Source organism: Oreochromis aureus, linkage group 8, assembly GCF_013358895.1.
Source record: "Oreochromis aureus strain Israel breed Guangdong linkage group 8, ZZ_aureus, whole genome shotgun sequence".
In the NCBI taxonomy this organism is placed as follows: Eukaryota; Metazoa; Chordata; class Actinopteri; order Cichliformes; family Cichlidae; genus Oreochromis; species Oreochromis aureus.
The window spans coordinates 13,829,097-13,844,620 of NC_052949.1; the positions used below are offsets into that span (position 1 = coordinate 13,829,097).

At 39.3% G+C, this 15,524-nt stretch overlaps 1 protein-coding gene across 2 annotated transcripts in view; it reads left to right on the forward strand.

Annotated features, from left to right (window-relative positions):
* vti1a (vesicle transport through interaction with t-SNAREs 1A) overlaps positions 1-15,524 on the forward strand; it is a 118,391-nt gene that overhangs the window by 38,350 nt on the left and 64,517 nt on the right. For both annotated transcript variants that reach the window (XM_031749085.2, XM_031749083.2), the window contains exon 5: positions 1,635-1,719. In XM_031749085.2, coding sequence (XP_031604945.1) covers positions 1,635-1,719 — 85 coding nt within the window. The remainder of the gene's footprint in view (positions 1-1,634; positions 1,720-15,524) is intronic.

Genomic DNA, 15,524 nt, shown 5'->3' on the forward strand with positions numbered 1-15,524 from the left:
AGGGAGTTTTCTCCTCCCTGCTCTTTTCCCATCCCTCTTGTTGTCAAAGTTTGAAAAGTGTGTCGTTGACTTTTTTTTTTCTTCCCCTCCACATTTTTCATTTCCTCTGAGTGATTAGCTGGTACACATTTTGACAGCCAAACCAAAAGTAGAGATTTCACTTCTTTCCCTGTCCCCTTCACTCATGTGATGGGCGTGAAACCCTTGTCAGATGGGCGGCTGTCATTCATTGGGTTGTTTTCCAGTGTCAGATGTGTTAAATCTGATCAGTTTCTTAAGGTTGCGCATTAGAAAAGCCGTCACAACCAACAGCATTCAAGTAAACATTTAAGTCTTCCATGTTTATGCTGTTTGATTGCAGTGTGGGTTTAATGAAAGCTCGGTCTTATGTTGGTTTTGCACATGAAGTGTCTCAGTTCAGTGGATGATGAGGGGTTGTTTTTAGTATGTATGTAAGTGCATCTTTATATGTTATATAGGTGGCTGGGCACTTTGGACTCAGCAGACATGTTGTATGTAAAAAAAATCCATAAGGTTAGTAAGTTTTAGAGCTTGGCAATTCAGTTTGTAAGGCCACTACGACAGGCTTTAAAAGGCAGCTCACAACAGTCACCAGTTACAGACTTTTTAACTAACTTTATCTAAGTTTAATTAACTGTTTCAGCCTTTCAGAGAAAGGTTTGAATAAGAGCCTAAAAAACCCTGTAAATTTCAGCATTTTTAAGCTACCACTATTTTAACTCCACCAAAGAAAGTGAGAGCCCATAGTGGACGTCCAGTCAACGGATGAGCTCTTTTCTTGTCTTGCTTGTTATATAGGAGCTGTTTAGGTAGAGAAGAAGCCAAAATCACTGGTTTGCTTGGTATCCTAGGAACTGCTATCAGTAGTTTGTACTCGTATACACGTGATATTTACAGCCTTAGCTTAGACCTTGATACTCACAAACACCCTCTTTGGAAAATAAAAAATCAAATTGCAGTCTTAATAATTTATGAAACCCATCTTTTCTTGCTATGCTCTCTGAACTCCATTCTTTAAACGGACGTTCTTGTCAATTGTTGATAGTTGTGAGGAATCCGAGGAGGAACACAGTAACTTATATCACAAATTTTTATGCATTCATGACACTGATGAGTTTGAAAAATATGATTTTTAGATTTTATGTGTGGCATTACTCTCCACCTGTAAAGGGGGTAGATGTTGATTTGTGACTAGAGTTTTCCTCCAGTTGGAAAACATTAGCTGGACCTGGTTTTGTTTTACCTGGACAGCTCTTTAAATAAATTTGTATTTCATCTTAAGGCGAGGAGTTAAAACAAATTAACTGTTCCGTGTCGAGCAGAAGGCAGAGTTGTGAAACAAAAGTAGTGCCGCTTTTTATGTCCAAGATGAGGCAGCAGCACCCTTTTTTACATGCATTTACTTGATATTCCATCAGGACACAACACATTGTCATCCATGAAGGTTATTGCAAACATGGTTGTATTATGTTATCGCTGTGGATGTGGTCTGTCTGCTTAGGTGACAGCGTTGATGTGTTTCTTTGAAATGGGTCCCAGCCCTCTCAATCAATTTTTATTTTGTGTTTGTTTCTCCGGCTTGAGTTCTTTTTTTTTTTTTCTATTTATTGCAGAGAGCACATCTGTTGGACAACACAGAGAAGCTGGAAAGGTCATCACGGAGACTGGAGGCCGGCTACCAGATAGCAGTAGAAACTGGTACGTATTCTGTTATGGATTGGAAAAGGAGTGGGGCGGTGTTGGGTGGGGGGGGTTCAAGATAGTGTTGAGGATGAGTGAGCGACAGCAAATTGTCTTGCTCATATGCGAGGTGGGTGGATATGTGTGTTTGTGTGTGAGTGTGTGTGTGCGTGTGTTTTTGGAGGGTGGAAGGAGGGGAGTCGGTGGGGAAAAAAAACCCTCTTTCCTTGACGCCTGATGACATTTTCGGGAGCACATCAAAGGTGAGCCAGGGAGGGAGTGAGAGAAGTGTACAGGCGACAGATCGGGCGCTGCTTCTCCTTGCTCTGCTCCTGAAGAAAATTCAAGCATCACTATGGCTCTGTGCGTGTGTGTGTGTGTGTGTGTGTGTGTGTGTGTGTGTGTGTGTGTGTGTGTGTGTGTGTGTGTGTGTGTGTGTGTGTGTGTGTGTGTGTGTGTGTGTGTGTGTGTGTGTGTGTGTGTGTGTGTGTGTGTGTGTGTGTGTGTGCGTGTGTGTGTTATGAATGCATGTGCATTTGGTGGGTGGTGCTGTGTTTTTTTTGTTTTTTTTCTCCACAAACAGATAGGGGGTCTATGAAAATAAACAATGTCAGCATTCCTCCTGAAGTTCTTAATTCAGGAGCGTACAAGAAAGAAAATAAAAACATATCACTTTCTAAATAAATCCTCTTAAAAACACACAAACCTTTTTTTTCCTCATTATCAAGGATGGTTTTAATCTTAAAATAGGAAAAAATCTCATTGGGATCTTAAATAGATTTAACCAGTTAGCATATTTCTTCCCCCCCCCTCCCTGTCTTCCTTCCTGACAGTCACCACATTATTGAGGCGCAGTGTATTCCTCAGAGATATATCAAAGCTCATTCTTGAAGTATCAACCAGCTTTCTGTGGCTTCCGTTGTAGTTTTGAAAAAGTTTGTCAATTTACACTATAATCGCGGGGTGGCTGGTGTGCGCGACATCGACAGATTTAATAATTCAAGTCAAGGCAGGTTTGCACGGAGACCACTGGCTTTTGATGTTCCCTGTAACTTGCATTCACAAATTCCTAAATACAATCTGCATTCTCTGCCTAAAAATGTTGATTCAAATTTCCGAGATGATTCTGACGTTATTAGAGTTTCTCGACGGTGTCGAATTCTGCAACAGCCGGCGGATTTTTAATTCCGCCCTGCCGCAGCTTTCACAGTGACTCGTTTTGATGTTTTGCTTCACAGCTTGGTTGGTGGTGAAGAAGTGTACGGTGACTTAGCGGTGTTGAGCACCTCCCGTGTCCAGCGGTTTCTCCAGCTGTAGTCGCCCACATGCCCCTTGACCCTGTGTCACCAGTGGCTGTCTCTTCCACTGTGTGTGCAGCTAGCTAAGAACAATGCCCGTTTATCCTGCCTCGGTCCCACACACGTGGCTCGGTTCACACCAGCTGTGGGGTATGTTTGTGGTTTGGTGGGGAAGCTTCGCCCCGTGTCTTTAATCCATGACCCCTTCCTTTACTCTGCTGTCGATACCAGCCCTCCGCTCAGATGCACAACCTGAAATGGCGATGTCTCCAGGTCAGCTAGAGAATACATCTAAACAAGAAACGTAGATCCACGCGGCATACGCAGCTCTCTACCAGACTAATCTGCCAACCTCTCAAATTCAATAAAAAGTGTTGGCATGAACATTAGGAAGCCAGATTTATCTACTCGGTTAATACAGTTTGACAGAGTTCACCATCTGATCCAAAGTTCTTTTTTTTTCTTTTTTCTTTTGGATTGTTCGCCCGTTTCAAATTATATATTTTCTCTTGTTGTCCTACTGTGATGCATCACAACGCTTCCCAGACATCTTCATATTATCTTGCACTATTTAGTCCATACTCCTGCCAGATTAGTGAGTCACACAGTACACTAAGGAAACTGGATTTGTGTTGAACTTGGTTATTTTTACAGCCCACCAAAGATTCCGTTTATTGTAGTTTGTTCTTTTTTCACATCATCAAGTACAAAACAAAATAAATATCCAAGTCCTGTAAGTAGTAGGCTTTATTCATGAGCGTTATGAAATGCCATTGGCAGTTGTTGTGGAATAAGCTTTGTGTTTTCAAATGCAGGTGTGGCATCCATGGATATTTAACAAGAATAATTAGAGCATTAAGTGTTTCTCCAATCAGACATTCTCTAGTCACACTGTAAATGCTACTCTTGCCACACATCTCAACTCTTCTTAGACATCTAAGCCCTACTTTTTTACCAAGAGCAGTTTAGCATCGTTATTTTGCAGTAATTCAAAGTTGCATTCTCCATCCACAATGACACAGTAGCCCTTAAGAACTACAATTGACCAATGGGGGAAGTGGAACTAAAAGACATTATATTTCAAAGAGATAGATCCTGAACAAAGAAATGGCGTAGAACCTCTTTGCCCCCTTTTCTCTTCACCGCCGACAATATCTCTCTTAATGACCAGGAACAAAAAAAACAGGATGCTTCTAGGTCACATTTAAGGGGAAAAAAGAAGACTCTTAGTTCTAAGAAAAGATGAATCTTGACACAGTATCATTTTATCATAGATATTTTAGTTTTTTCTTCTTCTATTCTCAGTGTCTCTAGTGTATTTTGTGAAACAAAGGCTTGCCAAAAGCAGTGAGAGCCCTCAGAGGGATATAGAGGAGACTCTTTGGGCATGCAGAGCTATTTACCACACGCACCCTCAAGAAACAGGGTTCTCTGTTTGTCTCATAAATAAAGTATAGAACTTCATTAGTGAAGAGCACTGACTTGAAAGCCCAGGCATAGAGACATGCAGACATGGGGGCTAGCCCAGTTAAAGAGGGCAGTAAATAAAGAGGGAGGGCATGCAGTTAGCCAATTTAAAGACATTTGAGTCAGGGGCATTTGAAATGCCCAAATGTGGAGGCTTGTCAAATTTTGGAGATGTTGTTAAATCAAAGACATGCTGGATTTTAGTCCTTCCCGCCAAAGCTGAAGATATTTTGAATGATTCATGATGCTTGTTTAAGAATGAAAATAGCATGTTGTGCAACATATCCATGTTGCAATGATTTGTTGCCTTACCTTTCTATTCATTAAAGGTTAGAGACTGGTTAGCAGTTTCTGAAAAGATATGACTCTATAAAATTTATATATATTTAAAAATAAATTCCACTTTACATAGTAAAATTTCAACTCTTAATTTAAGAACTTAAATATTAATTTGTGTTATCTCAGCAATTAAAATGATTTGATGGCGCTTTATTGCAATTTTCTGAGGACGTAAATAGTTTAAGGTTGAAATGTAACCTTGTCACAGCAGAATTCATTTTGTTAGCATGTTTGTGTGTTGCAAAGGACCGCTAAGGCGAGCGATCTAGCTTAATTCTAAATTTGTACGTTTCATTTTTCATATATAAAGGAAATTTTATAATAGATACAAGTTTACTGTAAACACAGACCAGAGGCAGTATTTAAAAAGTGTCCAATTCAGTAAATGACCCAGCAAATATGAAGGAAACTTACTTTGAAAATTCATCCCCCCTTATGCTTGTCACAAATACTTTAGCAATGCCAACAAAATGAGCTGCTGAAACAAAGACGAGGACAGACAAAAGCATTGCTGCTCTGCATTTTAAAGGTGGCCAGCAAGAGGCTGAGACACTTCTTCTTAGGTGAGTGTTCTTGGTGTTAGGAGCCTGTAATCAATCCTGCAAATGAAAACAGCTCATTAGGGATTGATTTCAGCCCCGTTTAGATAAGCAGAGAGGGTTGGGGTGCGGCCCCCAGGGGCCCCAGCCTAGCCCAAAGTTCACGCCATGCCAGGTAGAGAGCAGCACTGCAGGCTATCAACTTTATTAGGATGGAGATAAGCTGATTAGACCTTGTCAATCAAAGGTGCCAGTGACTCAATCATGATCCAGGGGATTTTTCTTTCTTTCTCTCCCTTTTTGTCTCGCTTCCCACTCTCACACTCTCCCTCTCTTTTTTGTGATAAATCATTGAAGCGACCAACAAAGTGGCAGCCATCGCTGGGCTAAGCTAAGCAGCCCTGCAGTTGTCACCAAGGCAGACGTGTGAGGACCCTGTGATGATGTGACGACTATATTAAAGAGTACATCAATTTGTTTTAGAGCAGTTTGATTTTCAACTGCAGTGGTATTAAAAGAGGGCTGGGGGGGCAAAAGAGGGGAGGGTGAGCACGTCGGCGTCATCGAACAGGATTCCAGTGGCAGAGCAAGGGGTGCTGGGACAGCGAGAAATAAATAGATAAATGACGGAGTGACGAGAAATAAATAAATATGTTTTTGTAAACATTAAAAAAAAATCTTCATGGCTCTCGTTTGAAGCGGAGTGTGGCTTTGAGTCTTGCTGAGAGTCCATGGGTGCTGGAGTGGCCCAGTAACACAACACACATTTGTCCCGACTCTCTATCTCTCCCTCTCCATCTTCGTCTCTTTCTCTGTGTCTCTCCCGCTCGCTTTATTTCTCCCTGTTCCCTCTAAAGATCAGACTCGATGATTCTTTTGGTGCTGGGCCACCAAAGCGTCGCCTCAAATCCATAAGCAAACACTTAACAAATGACTTAGCTGGTTACGTTTATGAACACCGACTTTTATATTAAACAGAGGCTATTGTTATCCCTCAATACATTTTACTGAATTCTTTAATATTCAAAACATGCTGTTACTCCAGTGTAATATATAATGTTTTATTACATTTTTACTAATTTACACAAATCAAAATCCTATAGATAAATATATTTAAGTTATGTATTTAAGTGGAATTAGTATTTTTGGAAATTGACAATTATTTTACAATTTTAATACATTTAAAGAGATTGTTTTGAAAAATAGGTTTATAATACTAGTTTCAAGTTTTGTTTGTTTTGCAAATGCAACCCAATTTTATACTTGAATTTTTTTGTATTAGTAAGTACTTTAATGATTTATATATATATATTTTTTAAAAAGCATAGTATATACACACATTAAATGCAATGTAAATCTTTTTCTTATTAGCATGTAGCTGAATCTTTTCTCACTTCTTATTTTAGTTTATTCTCTCTGTTCTGCAATGTAGTTTTAATATTTTAAGCATCTCTTTTTCATTTCTCTTTTTAAAAGGACACTTTGCTAAAGTGGATTTCCTTGAGGTACAGCATAATAGATCACTTTTTTTGTAGGCCGATACAATCGGCATGTTGTATTGTGTTCAAAAAGAATATGAAGTTATTTGATAATTGTTTGATTAATAAAGCCGAGAGCTAGGACTTAAATATTTCACAGCTTGAATTTTCAGCTAAAGAGAAAGGAGGCCTTTTTAAAAAAATATGCTTTAAAGCGAAAAACGTTTTTCTATAGCTATTTAAAAAGAAAACAGTCATTAAAAAAACACTGCCAAAATTTAACTTGAAACCATATTTCCTAAATATATATGCTTCAACGCATAACATCTCGCTCTCAGAAAATCTAGCCGTGGGTGAGCTGTTTATCGGTAAACCCCCGGTGGATGAAAGGCGTAGCAATAATGATTTTTTCTCTCCTAATCGGACCTTGTCAGCAAGGCGTCTTATCGTGGAGAGGAAAATGACACCGATCCTATCGAAGAGCCTGGAGTCCGAATCGGCGGCGTGTGTCCCCCCCAATCATGGCCGGCCGTGGCCCAGTCATATCTAGCGCCGCCACAAACGGCGAGCGACGCTTTTTTATGTGGACTTCAAAAACGTCGCGAGTCATTAAAATTGCACCCACGTTTGGCAGCGGGGATCAGCCGCTCTGGAGCGAAAATGGGATGTGGGAAGAGGAGACTCACTAAATGTGTTAATTCCATCCTCACATGTTTACGGCTTAATTTTAATCTGTTTGAGGGAGGAGGAGGGGTGGAGGGACGATTGGAAAGGGGGGCGGGAGGGGCAATGAGAAAGCCTAGCACTGCAATAAATCGCCATTATCTTTGACACCCTAGGACTCAGCTGTTCCAGGGATTTAGGGGTCCACTGGCAACAGTGTATATCGTAGGGCATGAAAACACTGTTTACGCTTGAACTGCGGTAGCTAAGGTGCAATCACCAGTTTCAGGCTGCCCAGACAAAAGGCCTTACGTGCACAATGGCCAGCTAGCATACGGACCCTCAATGGAAGAGCTGAACCAACAGACTCAAGTATGTGTTTGTGTGTGCGCGCCTGCTTTCCTGAACGTGCGTGGCAAGTCTCTGTTTCGCTGTGTATCGACAGGTGTTGCTGCAAACATCCAAATATTAGTTCGAGCTTTTCTGGGGCTACAAAGATGGAAATAAGTGACATGTTTTTGCAAAGTTAAATGAACCTTCTCCAAAAATAGATCAAGAATTCTTGAACGAACAAAGATTGTTCCGTTAAGCTTACCGTCCACCAGCTAGTACAGCTGCTCCTCGCCTCCTTGTGTTCCTCCATTAGGTCTCCACAGAGTGTGAGCTAGCATTAATAAAATTATGAGAAAATCTAATAATTAGACCTTTAGTCAGTTATTAGCTTCAACAAGGCTCTCAACATAATGAGACTCTTGGAAGTAATGATCTGACTAGAGAGCTCATTGGAGCTTTCCTGCTAAGTGTAAAAAAAAAAAAATAGAGCGACAGACAACATTTTTAAGCGAAATATTGGTTTTAAACGCATTTAAACATTTAAGCTAGGCCCTAAAACTTAATCACTAGCGTTATACACATTTAGCGACTTTATGATGGATATGAGATGAGATTGACCAAGCAACATTGACTCAAATCTTTTATTAACTAAAGATTAAACCAGCAGAGTGATTGCAACTGAACACAGGCAGCCCAACTGCTTGATTAGCATTCCTCAATAGCAAACCATGAGCAATGTCACCAACTATGTCAAATAGACTAATAAAGCACACACAAAAAAATGCTATTTAATCAGAAAACATAATTTCATTAAAGCACAATGTCCTTGAGACGATGAAAATTAAGTCATTTTGGGACACTTTGTAAATTGGTCTATATTCCTGATCAAACCCCATCCAAATCATTTATTGATATAATCTTATCCTTATCTCAAGATACAAAACACCCTCCAAATGCTAGATTGTGGTAAGACACTATATCTTAAAAGAGACCATCATCCCAACCTTAAATCAGGTTTTTTTTTTTCTATTTTTAGGTTATAATAACTAAAAAGATACCCCCTGCCTTCTCGCATGCAGAAGAAAAAAGTGTAGCATTGACCTCTGGCTGACACAGAGAAAACTGAGGGAGGGTGGTGGGGGTGAGATGGAGAAAAAGAAAGCAGAAAGAGCGACGGAGAGGAGAGAGCTAAGACAACAACTGTGAAGAGCCGCATAGGGTTAAAGAAAAACTGTTTCAGAAGGAAATGGGAGACAAAAGCGCGGACTCGGAGCCCCCATGGGTGCTTTAAAGAGCCGCTACATCTGAGGTGCTGAAATATTAAAAACAGAAAAGGAGAAAAAAAACTGAAATAAAGTAAAGGAGTGGGAATGACAGGGAATTGTGCTATTTTGTCAACTGAGGACCTTTTAACAGAAAAATTAATTGAGTGATGAGAATGACGCAGTGAATGACAAGATGATTGATGACATTTAAAACCCGAAAATGGAGTAAAAAAAGAAAAGAGATTAGACATTTATCAGAGTGAGTGGATAGGTTGCTGTAGAGAAGCAAGAAGTAGAAATAATGGAAAGGAGATTACCAAGATCCACGTAAAATATTTGAATGTTTTTTACTTGTTTACCAGGTTGTTTTTTTTTAAATCCTCTTGCTTCTCTTTGACCAGTAAACCTCCCTTACACATGTTTTCATTGACAGTGCACTAAAGTGACAACCATTCCTTTTTTATATATATATATATATATATATATATATATCTATATCTATTAGAAAAAAGAAAGGCAAGAGGCATTCTACAAAGCAGTGTTTCTTCACAGTGAGTCTTCTGTCAAGCTGGCAGATATAAATGGGCAATTTTTTGATGCAGATTCAGCAGTGTTTTAAGGGTGAAAATTAAGGGGAAGATAGTGCCGTTAATATAACATTTCCTTTATGCTTTGCACATAGTTATACAATAAAATCTGACGAATTGAGCCATGCACCTGTGATGGGTCCCTGACAATATTCTGTTTGGGTCTTAAAACAATCACACAGCATTTGAGACATTACTTCTTAATAATTAATTAAACTTTTAATCATTTGCATTCACATGACAACATACAAATGATTAAAAATCCTATTAGCAGCTTTAAAACCTGACATGTATATGTGTAAGCCATGCATGACTGCCAGCCAGTAAAACATTTTCAGAGCAGGAAGAATAATAAATAATGGTACAAGATTGTAATTTAGGTGTCACATATTAAATTGAATATTTACAGCGCAGTAGTAAGCAGACAATAATGTATAGTATAATAATGATGTAAGTATTTTGCTATCATTTATTTGCTGCATAATTGATATTATTTTTAGGCCTTTGTCTGAATTTGCTAATTAAAAAACACTTATACAATAAATTAATTAATACATATAAATAAGCCTTGCATAATTGTATTAAATGTAGAATAAATTTAATATAAACATATTATGGTATATTCTTGTACTGTATTCAATCACTTTTACCCTTCCCACTTTTTTTTCTATAAATGTTTTAGTTTGTTTGTTTTTACAATGCTGCCAAATTTAATACAAATTTTGGGAAGACTTTTGTAAATTTTGTCACACCATTTACATAAGTGTCTTTATTTTTCCCCCTTGAAAATAGTCTCACACCACAGTTTGATATATAGACTTAAGAATAAATAAATTAATAATAGTTATATTAATTACTGCTGTCCTCTTCATATTACTTTCACACAGATACAGAAATGATAGATAAAAGTTTAACACTGTTACTCTCAGTGATGACACCAATAACAGCAGTCATAATATTTTAATACAGCAAGTGTCTATATATTATAGGGTCATAAAATGACTGTTAGTGTGTAATGTTTATTAGAATTTTAAACAAGTTTTTTTAAAGAACCTTTTCCATCTGAGGAAGTCTAAAGAAACATCCCGACAACACTGACTTCTTTTAGCTTTAAATGGTGTAGCTGGTGCTTTGTTGTTAGTCAGTGATGACTGCACTGTGTCACTTCTCGTATAGTCACACAGATGTTTTTTTTATGTAGCCCACATGAAGACCCTGTGGTGTCATGTCTAGAATAGATACATTGTGCAATAGAATAAGCAATGCCCATGCTATTAGATTTAAATTACTTGGTCTAAATCTTTAAAAAATGTGACTGATTTTGATCTTTGAGACAGTAAAGTGGTGGCTCTAGCCTTAAGGAAACATTTTGATCTTTTGTTAGAAAACCATATAGACCTAAATGCCGTCATTAGCTTGTTATTAATGTGCATCTACTATAAACATTCCTGGTGCCCCCCCCACACATCCAGCCCCCACCCTGCAAGGCACACAATTATACTGTACAAACAGAGTGGCGCATATTAGCCATCGCCGTCTGTCCTTGTTCCTTTTTCGCTCAATGGCTGCCACAAGAATCACACCTCCCCTCCTCTGTCAAAGGAGCTTCCTCCTTGGCTGTCCTGTGCCCATCAGACAGGGTGCCCGGCCGTTTAAGACACCCAGGGAACATGAAACGGAGCCGGGCTGAGATGTCAGCTGGTTGCCCCATCTGCCAGTCAGTGGGTTGGTAAAGCTTTTGTCCTGGGGGGTAACCTTAGGAGTGCAGTGTGTGCAGATAAAGTGTGTTTGTGTGTGCGTGCGTGTGCATTTTGCTGAGGGACGTCAGACTCAGCATCACAGTTTTGAGCAAAGCGAGCCACATACAACATGGTGACCTTGTCCTTTTAATTTACATGCGAGTTGACATTTCCACCAAAATTTACCAAATTAAAAAAAAAAAAAAAATCTGTTCTCACATCAGGGAAAATTAGCTGCTGTGTTTACTGGTGAGGATTTTTTTTTTTTTTTTTAAATGAAGGCATTTCAGGGGAATAAAATGTGCAGGTCTCACACAGTTGTCCAGGATCCTCAGCTGGATTGAAGCTAATTGGTCTCATTTCAGATCTGCTCACTTCTCATGGACCAAAGTTGGTGGAGGACTCGACAGAACTTTAAATTGCCTGAAACTTGTCTCTATTCTTTTCCTGTTCCCCTGCTAAATAACATAACCTTGACAGTACAAACAGTTTGACTCCCATATAAATGAACCAAGGTACTGAGTGAACGCTGGCCGGCTGGTTGAATCGAAGCACATTTCCACTCATGCATTCTATCGTTTGGTAGATAGGCCGCGCCCTTGAGCTGCTTTAGGCGGCAGGCACTGCTTGTTTTCACTCTAAGAAGGTGCTGAAAGGGGGCCTCTGTGCATGCACGAATGCACGCACATAATCCTTTGGACGGTTCTACGTGAGCCCAAGAGTTCCTAAAAAGAAAATGTATGCAGACAGCATGAACTTATTTATTTACCACTGGCTTATGCTTTTGTAGTTTCGCCTGTCAAGGATATCAGCACAAGTTAATATGTGCGCTTTTGTGTGTGCGTGTGAGTCTGCGTGTGTGTGTGTCTTGTAGTAGCATGTGCACGTTGCCCATACTTTGCACCTCAGTTGTTTCACTCTCAGATAAAATCTGATTTATAACAACAAAGCCACCCTGTAATCATTTTTAGTCAACTTTGACTGTTGACTGCCACGTAGAAAGCTTCGCTTAAGTGGTCTACATATTCCCCATGTTCACATCAGTCAGTCTCACCACATGATGTATGTAGTGGTAGTCCTGAAGGGCTTATGCATGCACAGCTCTGCACCGGCAAGTCCTCCCTGAGCACATCTATGATCTTGGGTTATTCAATCATCAATCAAGGCCAACTGCAGCGTACTGTACTGTCGCCCATCTTTTAAAGCGCAGTTGTGAAGGACTGGCTAAGATGGCCTAAGGGACACCTTCCTTGGTCAGGCCCATCTTAGGTTTGATGTGATTATGTGCGTGGTTATGACTACACAGAACAGACTTGACACATCGATGTAGACTTTTTAAAAATGTTTGGTGAATACTATCTGACAGGAGGGAAGTGCTTACTGGTATTTTTGTATTTGAATTTTTGGCTGTACTTTCTCCAGACATTTTTTATTAATTTGCTTGGCATTTTGCTGCTATAATTCCCCATTAACTTTCAGCTATAATAGAAAATAGACTAAGATTCATCTCAAAACTTAAGTTTATATCAGTCATATTTATTTTTTATTTCAGTTTTACATTTCTTTTGTAGGTTTTTATTTGTGGTCACATCTTTCATGCTTTACGCCATTTTTTTAAAATAACTCTTAGCTCATTATTAAGGCAAATGTCTTGTGAGATAAATAAACATGCATCGAGCAACTATAAAATTCACTAAATCAAGAAAACCTGGAAAAAAATTTTGCCTAAATTTTAGACGGTATGGGCAGAGAGAGCAGACAAAGAAGGCAGTGCAGTGAAAACACTGCCAGAAAATCAAAAAGAAATATACAGTACATTCACTTTCTCCACAAAGCTACTCTGAATTATATTATCCAGAATGGACATTCAGAATCATATGATATTGCAGTGATAGAGTTGCTTGCCAATTTTCCTGTGTGCTTGAAGTGAGGTATTGTGCTATTTTAATGAGCTGTTTAGACTAGTGGACGGTTGCATTTGGGTTTTAACAACCAGCTCAATGAATAATTGTTATTGCCTCTTAAAGGCCAGATGTATGGAATTCATGCAAATATAGAGCAAAGGGAAAATAAGTGTGTGTGTGTGTGTGTGTGTGAGTGTATGTGTGTGTGTGTGTGTGAGTGAGGGTGTCTTGGAATAATTGTTTTCCAGATGTCCTTCTTTCATGTAAACCACACACGTGCTCGTGCACACACACACACTTAAAGGACTGAACAGATGATGGTGATGATGATTAAGCTCTTAAGCATATGGAGATATTGTCTTTTAGTGTGTGTGTGTGTCTGAGACTTTTTTTTTTTTTTTTTGAACATTTCTGTTCCCTCAGTCTTCCGTGACAGGTTCACCCATCTCTCCTGGGGAGACTTTCACTCCCAATTTAGACGCAACCGTCATCAAGTGACAGCAATGGCTCCGGCACCCTACCTTTGCAATGTGACTACAGTTAACTTAACAAGTCTCGATATTTGAGCTCCATCTTTGATGTAATTGATTTGAGTAGTCTGAGCATCTTTCTTGCCAGGAAGTTGAGATTTTTGGTGGATCTGTCAAGATGATCTTTGGAGGAATGCAGGTCACTTCTCTTATAGTTTTAAAAAAGTTATTATCTTTTATCATGTTGCATGTTTTGTATGCTTCCTTTGCTGCTCTAGATGTCAGATATGGTGCATCCTATCTGTAAACTTATCAGGAAGAACACGTGTGGCCACACTGTACTCAGGTCTCTACTCCGTATTGTAGTCCATCTGTCCAGTCCTGCTTGTTTTACAGTGATCATAAATATCAACAGCAGAAAAGAAATCAAAGACCCCTCTGATATAAAGCTGTTTAGTAGGTGGTCATTTTACAAGCGAATTGTGTATTGTTTCAATATGTTTTAAAGTTTACATTGGACCTTTCGTGGGCCGTGGTGTAGTGTGCGTGTGGACACTTTTGTTGGGTTTTTTTTTCCCCCTGCTGATGAGATTCAAGTACAGTGTATCTATTGTTTGTTCTTGTCTTTGATGTTTTTCCTGCCTCTGCAACACCTTACGCTTGGATGTTGCATCTGTTTTATAAAAAAAGAAATGAATAGCTACTTTTGCTTAAGTAAAACTAACTTAAAAGTGAAATGTACTAAACAAAAGAAGTACATTAAACTAGTTTATATATTATGAAATAATAATTTAAACAGTACATTTATGACATTTGATGAATAAAATTGAATTTGTTTCATATGGTTCATCTGAAATTCCCTGAAGACCCTTTAATCTTCTACCTGATGTTGTTACGCGGTCAGCCGTGCTCGCCTTTTAAAAGTGTTCAAATTTCAGTGAACGCAGAGTACACAAGTGTCTTAAACTGTGTGCATTTCATCACATTGGAGTGATTGTGTGTCTATGTCTGTATATTTGTGTGGGTTGAAGTTGTGTTGAGTGACAAGGGCATGCGTCTTGAGCCACCTGGATTTATTTGGGCCAAACAAGAGGGGCCCGTGTCTGTCTGGGCCCCTCTTCTGTCCGCAGTGGGGCCTCAGAGCCATGAACAGAAGGTACCTCCTCACATCTCACACCTGAGCTCCTCCCAGGCTGGGACCAACCTCTCTTTCTATCTCTCTCCCTCCATCCACACAGGCTTGTTTCTCTCTTTCTTTCACTACCCTCTGTGTCCTCTCCACTTCTCTCCCAGGCCATGGCCTGGCCTACTTTTACCTCTCCCACTCTGGACTCTTTGATCTCAACTGTGTTGGCACTTTCCATAGATCATGTGCATGTTTGAAAATGGCCCATTTGCTCAATCCTCAGTCTGTTTATGAATATACATTTCACAAACATTAACATGTAGTTAATAGTCTACAAAGAGAAGGATTCTCTCTCATGTATTAGCTGTGCTTATCGCAGTAAGTGATGCTAAGGTTTGCAGTAAAATCCACTTTTCTGTTTGCTTGATGCGCTCCTTTGTTTTCCAGACATTGAAAGTTTGTTTCCCATTTTTTCCTTCTTTTTTTTGGCTAATGTTTTTTTTCCCTTTCATACAAATCTCTCAACTCGGTTCCTGGAAAAGAGGCTTTATTCAGGGAGGAAATGTGTTTGCTTGTCTGTTAGCATCGTTTTCATTTGTGCTTGAAGTGACAGGG